The sequence below is a fragment of the Ursus maritimus genome (genome assembly GCF_017311325.1).
Source record: "Ursus maritimus isolate PB19 chromosome X unlocalized genomic scaffold, ASM1731132v1 scaffold_X1, whole genome shotgun sequence".
NCBI classification, from domain to species: Eukaryota; Metazoa; Chordata; class Mammalia; order Carnivora; family Ursidae; genus Ursus; species Ursus maritimus.
The window spans coordinates 110,040,443-110,053,278 of record NW_024423319.1 but is presented as its reverse complement, the minus strand read 5'-3'; the positions used below and the strand labels follow the sequence as shown (position 1 = coordinate 110,053,278).

Below are 12,836 nucleotides of genomic sequence, written 5' to 3'. Positions count from 1 at the left end.
GGAGTCTGCTTCTCCTTCTCCCTCTGTTGCTTCCCCACCCCTGCTTGTGCTCTCTTGCTCTTGCTCTCTCTTAAATAAATGAATAAGTATTTTTTAAAAAGAGAGAGAAAAGACCTTGGTAGATTCAGCAATTGTGAAACAATCATGATGAGATTTTTAAAGACAGACAAAAGTAGGGGCTGATTCTTCATGATTATGAAGTATGGCCGCACTGGTTATTGGGGATGAGCAGAAAGGGATGGTGGTGGCTGTGGGCATTACAATTATTATGGAAAAGGTTCATGGAGGAGTTGAGTCTGAAACAAGTTTGAAGGAGGAATGAGAAACAGACTTTGGGATAACTTGGGTTAATATTTCTGACAGATAAGTTGGAATCTAGAAAGATAGACTCTCGCTTGTAAGTAGGGGCCTAATCTGGTTTGTTGTTCAAAGGTTATCGATATTCTGTGGAGTGATCCCAGAGGCAAAAGAGGCTGTTACCCAAACACAAGTCGAGGAGGGGGCTGCTATTTTGGACCAGATATTACCTCCAAGGTTCTTAATAAATACCAGTTGAAGATGCTCATTAGGTCTCATGAATGTAAGCCTGAAGGGTACGAAATCTGCCACGATGGGAAGGTAAGCTGACATTGTTGGTGACATCATCACACGCATCCTTGCCCCAAGCAGCCTTTCTTCACAGGATGCGTCTGACCCAGAGACCCATGGGAAGGTGTCTTCCCCAGGACCGAAACAGGAGGCTGGGCTTTGGTAGGCAGAAACAGGAGACTACAGGGTTCACACAGGTTGTTTGAAGGGGCCCCACTGTGCCGCACCCTAAGAGATATTTGGTTTATTTCCCTGATCCTCCCGAATCCCAGAGACAGAAATTCTGACATGTAGCTCCAAGTTCACCCACAGACAGCCTGCCTTCTTTACTGATGGAAAGGCGGCTCTCCAGCACAGCGCGGTTAAGAACGTACTTCCCGTCACAGAGCACATCAACGGCAGCAGCGAATCCAGGTCACTGTCTTTCACCTTTTGTACTTTCCCTGTGCAGGGCACGGCCGCAAAACCCCCCTCTCCTCCCTTCCCCTCGCCGCGTGGGTGAGCTCTAGCCAGGCCCCGCCGTGGTCACTTGGGCGGCAGCCGCTAGAACGGAGTGCGTTGTGCTCCTTCAGTGCTGTGTGGCCTCTCTTTCTATTTCAAGACTTCCACTTTTCTCAGCTCCGTTAGTTCATTTTCGGCTCCTGCTAATGTTGAGAGATAGTGAAGGCAAGTATTATTTAAGGTTTCTTTGTACTAAGAAAACAGAGAGAAAATAGCTTGTCTGAAGTAGCAGGCTGATGAGGGCAGAACTGGGCCCCGGCCAGGTGGCCTGTCAATGACAAGGGTTACCCTGCCATCCCCCACCATGGCACCAAGGCTGGTTCCTTCCCAGCAGGGTGGTCCTGGACACTCTGTATCCTGGCCACTATTTTCTCTGCCCTTAAAGGACTGGTTTTGTGGAGGGTCCCAAGCCTCCTACATCAGTCAGCTTCAAGAAAAAGAAAAAGACTGATAGTAGAGGAGTTTTATTTTGAACACTGAGATATCACAAGGAAAGAAAACAAAGGCTTTACCCGCTTGGAAAATTAGAATTCGCAAAACCAAGCATTAAGTGGAATTCTAAGATACAGAAATGAAATTGTACACAGGATTGCAAGGCTCTGCGGCCAGAAGTGAGTATCCCCGGGGCCACTGATTTAAAGTCTTGTTGCTCTCCAGTGGAGTCACAGAAAATCCTGTCAGACTTGGATAATTTGTATGGATTTGGATCTTTGTTTGGTTTTTGCTTTTTTAGGAATTGAGCTATTTCTGCCTTTATTGAAGGACCTTTTGAGAACTAACTCTCTGTGAACCTGGCCCTCTTTTTCTTTAATCAGGTTGTTACCGTATTTTCTGCTTCTAATTATTATGAAGAAGGCAGCAATCGAGGAGCTTACATCAAACTGTGTTGTGATATGACCCCTCGATTTTTCCAGTACCAAGTAACTAGGACAACTTGCTCAAGGCCTCTTTACCAAAGGTGTGTATGCTCTAAGGAGAATTCTGAGCGCTGGTACTGGTGACCAAGTAGAACCAGTCCAGAGTGACTAAGAGTGGCCACGAGAGTAAAGACAACCACTTCCTGGTGACTCACTGGTATAAACACAGTAGAATTAGTTCCAGACACCAAGTGCTGAACGCATTCATATTTGAAACCAAGAGGAGCAATTTTCAATTCATATGTCTCTTTAAATGGGTAAAGCAATCAGTGTCTACGAGCAGCCTCTAATTGAATGTTAAGAAGGTCCCCACATCCACCCAGTCCCACAGCCCCACAGCCGACAACCCTCCCTGCCCCCCAAACAGCCCTGTGTGCTCTTGCCTCTTGGTCTCTTTTCTATCCAGAAGTGTATGATGACAGGAGTTGAGTGTCTCTCCAAGTGATGGCATCCATAGCTTCTCTTCCTTTTCTCCATTCAACATGATATTTTTAAGAAGTTTTCATTATAAAACAAGTATGTTTGTTGTTAACAAGTGAGACCAAACAAAGATGTATACATAAAATGCTAATGATCTTCTCTCGCCCGCCTTCTTAATAATCCTTTTCCCCAGAGGGAACTGAAATTGATAGCCTAGAGTGGACATTTTTTCCCTCTTCTTGCTCCTACAGAAATAGACAAACCATTATATTCATCGAATTTAAAAAATTTTGAGCACCTACTGTGTATCACACACTGTTCTAGGCACAGGCAATATAGCAATGAACAAAACAGGCAAAAGTCCTTTCCCTCATCAAATGCAGTTCCCAGGGGGAGGAGAAAGGCAGTCAGCAACATACATACTTTTTTTCTTTTTTAACAAAGATAGAATCTCACAGCACACTCTATTCTACAACTGACTTTTTCTCTAAAGATGATATCATGAACATCACTTCAAGTTAATACACATAGACCTAACTCAATCTTTCTAGTAGATGTGCTGTAACAATTATGGAGTGACTAAATCTTATTCAAGTGATAGCCATCCAGATTGGTTCCAGGGCTTTGCACTTGAAAACAATGCTATATATAACAAACACTTCTCTGTGTGTGTGTGTATACATACATACATACATGCATACATACAGCCATAAGTTTTAGTGCTTTTTTTACATGAAATTTCAAAATGTGGAATTTATGGTTTATGGTTTAAAATTTTGCTAGATACTCCAAAAGAATTTTAACAATAGTCTGAAAAACAACATACCAATTTTTCCACATCCTCATTAGTCTTAGATATTATTACACTTCTTAATTTTTGCCAAGCTGATGGATCAAAACGGTAAATCTCATTGTTTTAATTAGCATTTTTTACATAGCTGAGTTTGCCCATCTTATGTTTTTGGACATTGCATTTTTCTCTTCTTTGAATTTCCTATTTATATTATTCCCCCATTTTATAGTGGGTTTTCATTTTCTGATCAACTTTCAGGAGTTCTTTGCAAATGAGCGATTGAGGATTTTTATACTTACATTGCAACTGTTTTGTTGGTGTTTTCGTTTTACTTTAGTTCTATGAAATCACATTTATATGTATAATTTCATTTTATCTTTCGGATTTTCATCTTTGTTAGAAAAATGGCTCCACAGCAAGTTTATATATGTTGTATTTTCTTATATTAGTAAGTTAATCTCAATTTAACAGCTTTGTTGAGACATAATTCACATACCATAAAGTTGACCAATTTAAAATATACAATTCACTGATAGTATATTTACAGAGTTGTGCAACCATCACCATAATCTAGTTTTTAAACATTTTGCCATACTAAAAAGACAACTTGAACCCATTAGCAGTCACCAGTCACCTCCCCCATCACAATTCTAGGCAACCAGTAATCTGCTTTCTGTTTCTATAAATTTACCTATTCTAGACATTTCATGTAAATGGGATCACACAATGTGTGGTCTTCTGTGACTGGCTTCTTTCACTTAGCACAATGTTTTTGAGGTTCATTCACATTGTAACGTATGAATGCTTCATTCCTTTTTATGGCTGAATAATATTCCATTATATGAATAAACCACATTTTCTTTTTTTTTTAATTAAAAAAAATTTTAAAGTTTTTTTTTTAATAATGATTTTTTATTATATTATGTTAGTCACCATACAGTACATCCCCGAAAATTTTAAAGTTTTTAATTGCAGTACGGTGAACACATAGTATTACAGTAGCTTCAGGTGTACAATATAGTGATTTAACAATTCCATACGTCACCCTGTGCTCATCACAAGTGCACTCCTTAATCCCCATCACCTATTTAATCCATCTCCCCACCTACCTCCCCTCTGGTAACCATCACTTTGTTCTCTATAGTTGAGGGTCTGTTTCTTGGCTTGCCTCTCTCTGTCTCTCTCTCTCTCTCTCTCTTCCTTTGCTCATTTGTTTTGTTCCTTAAATTCCACATATGAGTGAAATCACATGGTATTTTTCTTTCTCTGACTTATTTCACTCAGTATATACTCTCTAGCTCCATCCATGCTGTTGCAGATGGCAAGATTTCATTCTTTTTATGGCTGAGTAATATTCCATTGTGTATATATGCCACTATTCTTTATCCATTCATCAATCGATGGACACTTGCATTGCTTCCATATCTTGGCTATAGTAAATAATGCTGCTATAAACGTAGGGGTACACATATCCCTTTGAATTAGTGTGCTTGTATTCTTTGGGTAAATACCCTGTAGTGCGATTGCTGCATTGTAAGGTATTTCTATTTTTAACTTTTTGGGGACCCTTCATATTGTTTTCCACAGTGGCTGCCCCAGTTTGCATTTCCAGCAACAGTGCACGAGGGTTCCCCTTTCTCCGCATCCTTGCCAACACTTGTTGTTTCTTGTCTTGATTTTAGCCATTCTGAGAGGTGTGAGGTGATGTCTCATTGTGGTTTTGATTTGCATTTCCCTGATGGTAAGTGATGTTGAGCATCTTTTCATGTGTCTGTTGGCCGTCTGTACGTCTTCTTTGGAGAAATGTCTGTTCTTGTCTTCTGCCCATTTCTTAATTGGATTATTTGTTTTTTGGATGTTGAGTTTGATACGTTCTTTATATATTTTGGATACTAACCCTTTGTCAGATATGTCATTTGCAAATATCTTCTTCCATTCCACGGGTTGTCTTTTAGTTTTGTTGATTGTTCCCTTTGCTGTGCAGAAGCTTTTTATTTTGATGTAGTCCCAGTAGTTTATTTTTGCTTTTGTGTCCCTTGCCTCAGAGGACCTATCTAGAAAAAGTTGCTATGGCTAATGCCAGAGAGGTTACTGCCTGTGCCCTCTTCTAGGATTTTTACGGTTTCAGGTCTCACATTTAGGTCTTTGTTCCATTTTGAGTTTATTTTTGTGTATGGTGTAAGAAAGTGGTTTCATTTTTTCCATGTAGCTGTCCACTTTTCCCAACACCATTTGTTGAAGAGACTGTATTTTCCTCATTGCATATTCTTTCCTGCTTTGTCGAAGATTAATTGACCATATAATTGTGAGTTTATTTCTGGGTTTTCTATTCTGTTTTATTGACCTATGTGTCTATTTTTGTGCCAGTAACATATCGTTTTGATTCCTACAGCTTTGTAATATAGCTTGAAGTCTGGAATTGTAATAACCCAGTTTTATTTTTATTTTTCAAGATTGCTTTGGCTTGAATAGTTCACATTTTCTTTGACCATTCATCAGACCATCAATAGATATTTGGGTTTTTTCCACTTTTTGGCTATTATGAATAATAATGTTTTGAACATTGGTGGACAGATTTTCTGCATACATATGTTTTCATTTCTCTTGGGTATATACCTGAAAGTGGAATTGTTGGATTATATGGTAACACTATTTTTAACATTTTGAGTAACTTTTAAGCTTTTTTTCCCCAAGGGTCTGCATGATTTTACATTCCCACCAGCAGTGTATAAGGATTCTGGTTTTTCCACATCCTTGTCAACCCTTATTATGATCTTTTTTATTGTCACCATCTTAATGAATGTGAGAGAGAACCTCATTGTGGTTTTGATTTGCATTTTTCTAATGACCGGTGATATTGAGGACCTTTGTATGTACTTACTGGTTATTTGCTTACTTCTTTGGAGAAATGTCTATGTCAGATCCTTTTTCAATTTTTTAAAAAAGATTTTATTCATTTATTTGAGAGAGAGATAGAGAGAGCAAGGAGGGGGAGGGGCAGAAGGAGAGGGGGAAACAGACTCCCCCTCCGAGCAGGAAGCCTGATGCGGGCCTCTATCCCAGGACCCTGGGATGATGACCCAAGTCAAAGGCAGACATTCAACCAACTGAGCCACCCAGTCACCCCTCCTTTTTTCAATTTTTAATTCAGTTATTACTCTTTTTATTATGGTGTTGTAAGAATTCTTTATATATCCTATGTACACATCACATATTAGATAAATGATTTGGAGATAGTCTCTCTCATTCTGCAGGGTATCTTTTCCCTTTCTTGATGGTATTATTTGCAGCACAAAAATTTTTAATTTTGGTGAAATCCAATCTCTCTCTCTCTCTCTTTTTTTTTTTTTTTTTGGCTTGTGGTTTTGGTGTTGTATCTAAGAAGCCATTGCCTAACCCAAAGGTATGAGGATTTATTCCTATATTCTCTTCTAAGAATTTTATAGCTTAAGCTCTTACATTTGGGTATCTGATCCATTTTGAGTTAATTTTTGTGCGTGGTGTAAGGTAGGGCTCTATCTTTATTCTTTTACATGTGGCTATCCAGTTGTCCCAGCACCATCAGTAGGAAAGACTGTTCTCCCACTTAATTGTCTTGGCACATTTGTCAAAAGTCAATTGCCCATAAAGGTATAGGTTTATTTCTGGACTTTAACTTGTATTCCATTGATCTATGGTCTATCCTAATGCAAGTAACACATGGTCCTGATTACTATAGCTCTGTAGTAAGTTTTGAAACTGGGAACTGTGAGTTGAACTTTATTCTTGTTTTCTAAGACTTTTTCAGTTATTCTGACACCCTGGCATTTCCATATGAATTTTAGAATCAGCTTGTCAATTTCTACAAAAATGCCAGCTGGGATTTTTAATCCATAGGTGTATTTGGTGGCCATTTTATTTTATTTTATTTTTATTTTTTAAAAGATTTTTTAAAATTTATTTATTTATTTATTTATTTGTTTGTTTGTTTGTTTGCTGGATGGGAGGGGCAGAGGGGAAGGGAGAGCAAGAATCTTAAGCAGACTCCCTGCTGAGCACAGAGCCCAACATGGGGCTCAATCTTATGACTCTTAGATCATGACCCTGAGATCACGACCTGAGCTGAAACCAAGAGTCAGACGCTTAACTGACCGAGCCAGCCAGGTAACCCTGGCTATTGCCATTTTAACAATACTAGGTCTTTGAGTCTATGAACACGGGATATTGTTCTATTTATTTAGATCTTTAATTTTCTTGAACAAAATTTTGGTTTCTCAGTGTAAAAATCTTGGACTTCTTTTGTTAAATTCATTTCTGAGTATTTTATTCTTTTTGGTGCTATAGTAAGTAGAATTGCTTTCTTAATATACATTTTTGGATTGTTCATTTCTAGCGTATAGAAATACAAATGATTTTTGTATGTTGTACAATCCTGATTAACTCGTTTATTAGTTCTATTAGTTTTTAGTAGATTCCTTGGGATTTTCTATATATAAGATCATATTATTTATGAATGAAAACAGTTTTACTTCTTTTCCAGTCTGGATGCCTTTTACTTCTTTTTCTTGCTTAATTGTCCTGGCTAGACCCTCTAGACTAATGTTGACTAGACATGGTGAGAGCAGATATCCTTGCTTTGTTCCTGATCTTAAGAGGGACACATTCAGTCTTTCACTGTTAGTGTACCAGATTGAGGAAGTTCCCTTCTATGCCTAATTTGTTGAGTGTTTTTATCACAAAAGAGTGTTAGAGTTTGTCAAATGCTTTTCCTGCATCTATTTAGATGATCATGTGGTTTTTGTTCTTTATTTCATTAATATGGTGTATTACATTTGTTTATTTCAGATATTAAACAAACCTTGCATTCCTGGGATAAATCCCACTTGTTCATGTTATATAATCCCTTTTATATATTGCTGGATGCAGTTTGCTAGTATTTTTTTGAGGATTTTCCATCTATATATTTTTTTTAATTAAAAAAATTTTTCAAGTAATCTTTACGCCCAACATGGGGCTCGAACTCACAACCCTGAGATCAAGAGTCACATGCTCTACTGACTGAGCCAGCCAGATGCCCCTCCATCTATATTCATAAGAGATGTTGTGATGTGTAGTTTTCTTGTGATCTTTGGTTTTGGTATCAGGCTAAAATACTGGCTTCATATAATAAGATGGGTAGTACGCCCACCTCTTCTCTTTTTTGGAAGAGTTTGTGAATGATTGGTATTAATTCTTCTATAAGCATTTGGTAGACTTCACCGTGAAGCCATCTCATCCTGAGCTTTCATGGGAGGTTGTTTGATTACTTATTCAGTCTCTTTATCTGTTCCAAGTTTGTTCAGGTTTTCTATTTCTTCTTAGTTTTGGTAGTTTGTATCTTTATAGGAATTTGTCCATTTTATCTGGATTAATTTGTTGGTGTACAATTGCTTATAGTCTTCCTTTATAATCTTTCATTTCTGTGAGATCAGTTGTGATTCCCCTCTTTCATTCCTGATTTTAGAAATTTGAGTCCTTCTTTCTTTTTTTCTTGGCCAGTCTAGCTAAAGTTTTGTCAATTTTATTGATCTTTTCAAAGAACCAATTTTTGGCTTCATTGATTTTCTCTATTGTTTTCATGTTTTCTATTTCATTTACAGGCACACCTCAGAGATATTGCAGGTTCATTTTCAGACCACTGTAATAAAACAAATATTACAATAAAGCAAGTCAGGAGAATTTTTCAGTTTCCCAGTGCATATACAAGTTATATTTACATTATACTGTAGTCTATTAAGTGTGCAATAGCATATCCAAAAAACAATGTATATACTTTAATTTTAAAATACTGTATTGCTAAAAGAAATGCTAGTCATCATCTGAGCTTTCAGCCAGTCATCATCTTGCCAGTGGAGGGTCTTGCCTAAATCTTGATGGCTGCTGACTAATCAGGGTGATGGTTGGTGAAGGTTGGGGTAGCTGTGGCAATTTCTTAAAATAAGACAACGTGAAATTTGCTAAATTGATTGGATGTTCCTTTCATGAATGATTTCTCCGTAGCATGGGATGCTGTTTGACAGCATTTTACCCACAGTAACTTCTTTCAGAATTGGAGTCTGTCCTCTCAAACCCTGCTGCTGCTTTATCAACTAAATGTATATAATATTTTAAATCCTTTGTTGTCATTTCAATAACCTTCACAGCATCTTCACCAGGAATAGATTCATCTCAAGAAACCACTTTCTTTGTTCATCCATAAGAAGCAACTTGTCATCCATTAAAATTTTATCCTGAGATGGCAGCAATTCAGTCCCATCTTCAGGCTCCTTGTGGTTTCCACCACATCTGCAGTTGCTCCCTTCACTGAAGTCTTGAACCCCTCAAAGTCATCCATGAGGGTTGGAATCAACTTCTTCCAAACTCCTGTTAATGTTGATACTTGACCTTTTCCCATGAATCACGAATGTTCTTAATGGCATCAACAATGGTGAATCCTTTTCAGAATGTTTTCCATTTACTTTTCCCAGATCAATCAGAGGAATCACTATCTATGGCAGTTATAGCCTTATAAAATGTATTTCTTAAATAATAAGATTTGAAAGTCTAAATTCCTCCTTGATCCATGGGCTGCAGAATGAATGTGGTGTTAGCAGTCACAAAAACATTAGTCTCACTGTACATCTCCATCAGAGCGCTCAGATAACCAGGTGCATTGTCATTGAGCAGGCATATTTTAAAAGGAATCTTTCTTTCTGAGCAGTAGGCCTCAACAATGGGCTTAAAATATTCAGTAAACCATGTTGTAAACAGGTGTGCTGTCATTTAGGCTTTGTTCCATTTATAAAGCACAGGCAGAATGGATTTAGCGTAATTTTTAAAGGCCCTAGGATTTTCAGAATGGTAAATAAACATTGCCTTCAGGGTGCCTGGGTGGCTCAGTTGGTTAAGCATCTGCTTTCGGCTCAGGTCACGATGCCAGGGTCCTGGAGTCGAGCCTCCTGTCAGGCTCCCTGCTCAGTGGGGAGTCTGCTTCTCCCTTTCCCTCTGCCCCTGCTTGTGCTCCCTCTTTCTCTCTCAAATAAATTTAAAAAATCTTTAAAAAAATAATAAACATCACCTTCAACTTAAAGTCACCAGCTGCATTAGCCCCTAACAAGAATGTCAGCCTGCCCTTGGAAGCTTTGAAGCCAGGCACTGACTTCTCACTAGCTATGGGAGTCCTAGATGGCATCTTCTTCCAGTAGAAGGCTATTTCATCTGTATTGAAAATCCGTTGTTTAGTGGAGCCACCTTCATTAATTATTTGAGCCAGATTTTCTGGATAACTTGCTACAGCATCTATATCAGCACTTGCTACTTCACCTTGAACTTTAATATTATGGAGATGGCTTCTTTCCTTAAACCTCATCAACCGACCTTTGCTAGTTTCAAACCTTTCTTCTGCAGCTTCCTCACCTCTCTCAGCCCTCATAGAATTGAAGAGAGTTAGGACTTTGCTCTGGATTAGGCTTTGGTCTAAGAGAATACTGTGGCTGGTTTGATCTTCCATCCAGACCACTTAGACTTTTCTCCATATTAGCAATAAGGCTGTTTCACTTTCTTATCATTTGGGTTTATTGGAATAGCAATTTAATTTCCTTTAAAATTTTTTCCTTTCATTCACAACTTGGTTAGCTTTTTGGCACAGGAGGCTTAGTTTTCAGCCTCTATTGGCTTTCAGCATGCCTTCATCACTAAGCTTAATCATTTGTAGCTTTTAATTTAAAGTGAGGGACACCTGGCTGCTCAGTCAAATGACTCTTGATCTCGGGGTTGTGAGTTTGAGCCCCACATTGGGTGTAGAGATTACTAAAAAAAAAAAACAAAAAAAAACCAAAAACAAAAACAAACAAAAAAACAAAAACAAAAAAACTTAAAAAAATACAAAGTGAGAGACCTGTGACTCCCTTTCACTTGAACACTTAGAGGCCATTGTAGGGTTATAAATTAGTCTAATTTCAATATTGTTGTGTCTCGGGGGAAAGGGAGGCTCAAGGAAAGGGAGAAATGGGGGAATGACTGGTCAGTAGAGCAGTCAGAACAGGTACAATATTTATCAATTAAGTTGGCTGTCTTATATGGGCATAGTTTGTGGCACCCCCAAAAGATTACAATACTAACATTAAAGATCACTGATCATAGAGCACCATAGCCAGTAAAATAATAATGGAAAAGTTTGAAATATTGTGAGAATTACCAAAATCTGACACAGAGACACAAAGTGAGCAAATGCTATTCGAAAAATGGCGCAGATAGACTTGCTTGATGGAGGGTTACCACAAACCTTCAATATGGAAAAATACCTGTGAAGTACTGTAAAACATTTATGCCTGTAGTTTTCCTCTATTCTTTATTCTTTCCATTCTGCTTTCTTTTGGTTTACTCTTTTTTTTTCTAGTTTTTGAAGGCAGAGATTATGTTATCGATTTGAGAACTTTTTTAATATAAGCATTTATAGCTATAAATTTTCCTCTAAGCACTGTTTTGGTTGTGTCTCATATGTTTTGACATATTGTGTTTTAATCTTCATTTATCTTAAAGTATTTTCTAATTTCTCTTGTGATTTCTCCTTTGACCCATTGGTTATTTAGGATTGTGTTGTTTAATTTCCTTGTATTTGTGATTTCCCCAAATTTCTTTCTGTTATTAATCTCTAATTTATTCCCTTTATAGTCAGAAAAGATATTTTGTATTATTTTGATCATGTTAAATCTATTGAGACTTATATTGTGGCCTAGCATAGGATCTATTGTGGAGAGTGTTCCACATGTGCTTTAGAAAAATGTATACTCTGTTATTGGGTGGAGTGTTTTATGCGTATCTGTTAAATTCAGTTGGTTTATAGTGCTGTTCAAGTCTTTTATATCCTTTTTTATTTTCTGCCTCATTGTTCTATCCATTATTGAAAGTAGAATATTGAAGTCCCCAACTATTATTGTTAAATTGTCTATTTCTCCTTTCAACTCTGTCTGTTTTTGCTTCATATAGTTTTGGCTCTGTTGTTGGGTTCATATATGTTTACAATTGTTTTATCTTCTTGTCTGACTCTTTTATATTTTATATCCCTCTATCTCTAGTAATATATTTTGTCTTCAAGTCTATTCTGTCACTATGAGTATAGCCACTCTAACTCTCTTATGGTTGATGTTTGCATAATACATCTTTTTTGTTGTTGTTCTTTCAAGCTCTTTGTATCTTTGAAGCTAAAGTGTATCTCCTGTAGAAAACATACAGTTGGGTCTTTTTGTAAAAATCCAGTCTCACAGTCTCTGCTTTTTGATTTTTTAAAATCTATTCACATATGATGTTATTATTGATATGGCTGGATTTACCTCTGCCATTTTGCTTTTGGGGGGAGGGGGTATATGACTCATAGCTACTTTATTTCTCTCTTCCTCCTTTATTTAGAATTTATTTTTATAAATGGTCGAGGTGGTTTAGCATCCAGACAGATAACTATGTTAGCACCATGTTAAAAAAAATTGCCCTTTTCTACTGAATTGTAATACCTCCTTTGTCATATATATTGTTGCCATATATAGTTCACTAAGTTTATGCAGTTGCTATTATGTTCTGCTCGTGCATCTGTCTTCTCTTCTGTCAATACCTATTGTTTGATT

General features: G+C 37.4%; 1 protein-coding gene across 2 annotated transcripts in view; it reads left to right on the top strand.

The window, feature by feature from the left end:
* The window catches only part of PPEF1 (protein phosphatase with EF-hand domain 1), a 113,796-nt gene that overhangs the window by 91,188 nt on the left and 9,772 nt on the right, over positions 1–12,836 (top strand). For both annotated transcript variants that reach the window (XM_040633764.1, XM_040633767.1), the window contains 2 exons: positions 433–618; positions 1,905–2,047. In XM_040633764.1, the coding sequence (XP_040489698.1) occupies positions 433–618; positions 1,905–2,047 (329 nt within the window). The remainder of the gene's footprint in view (positions 1–432; positions 619–1,904; positions 2,048–12,836) is intronic.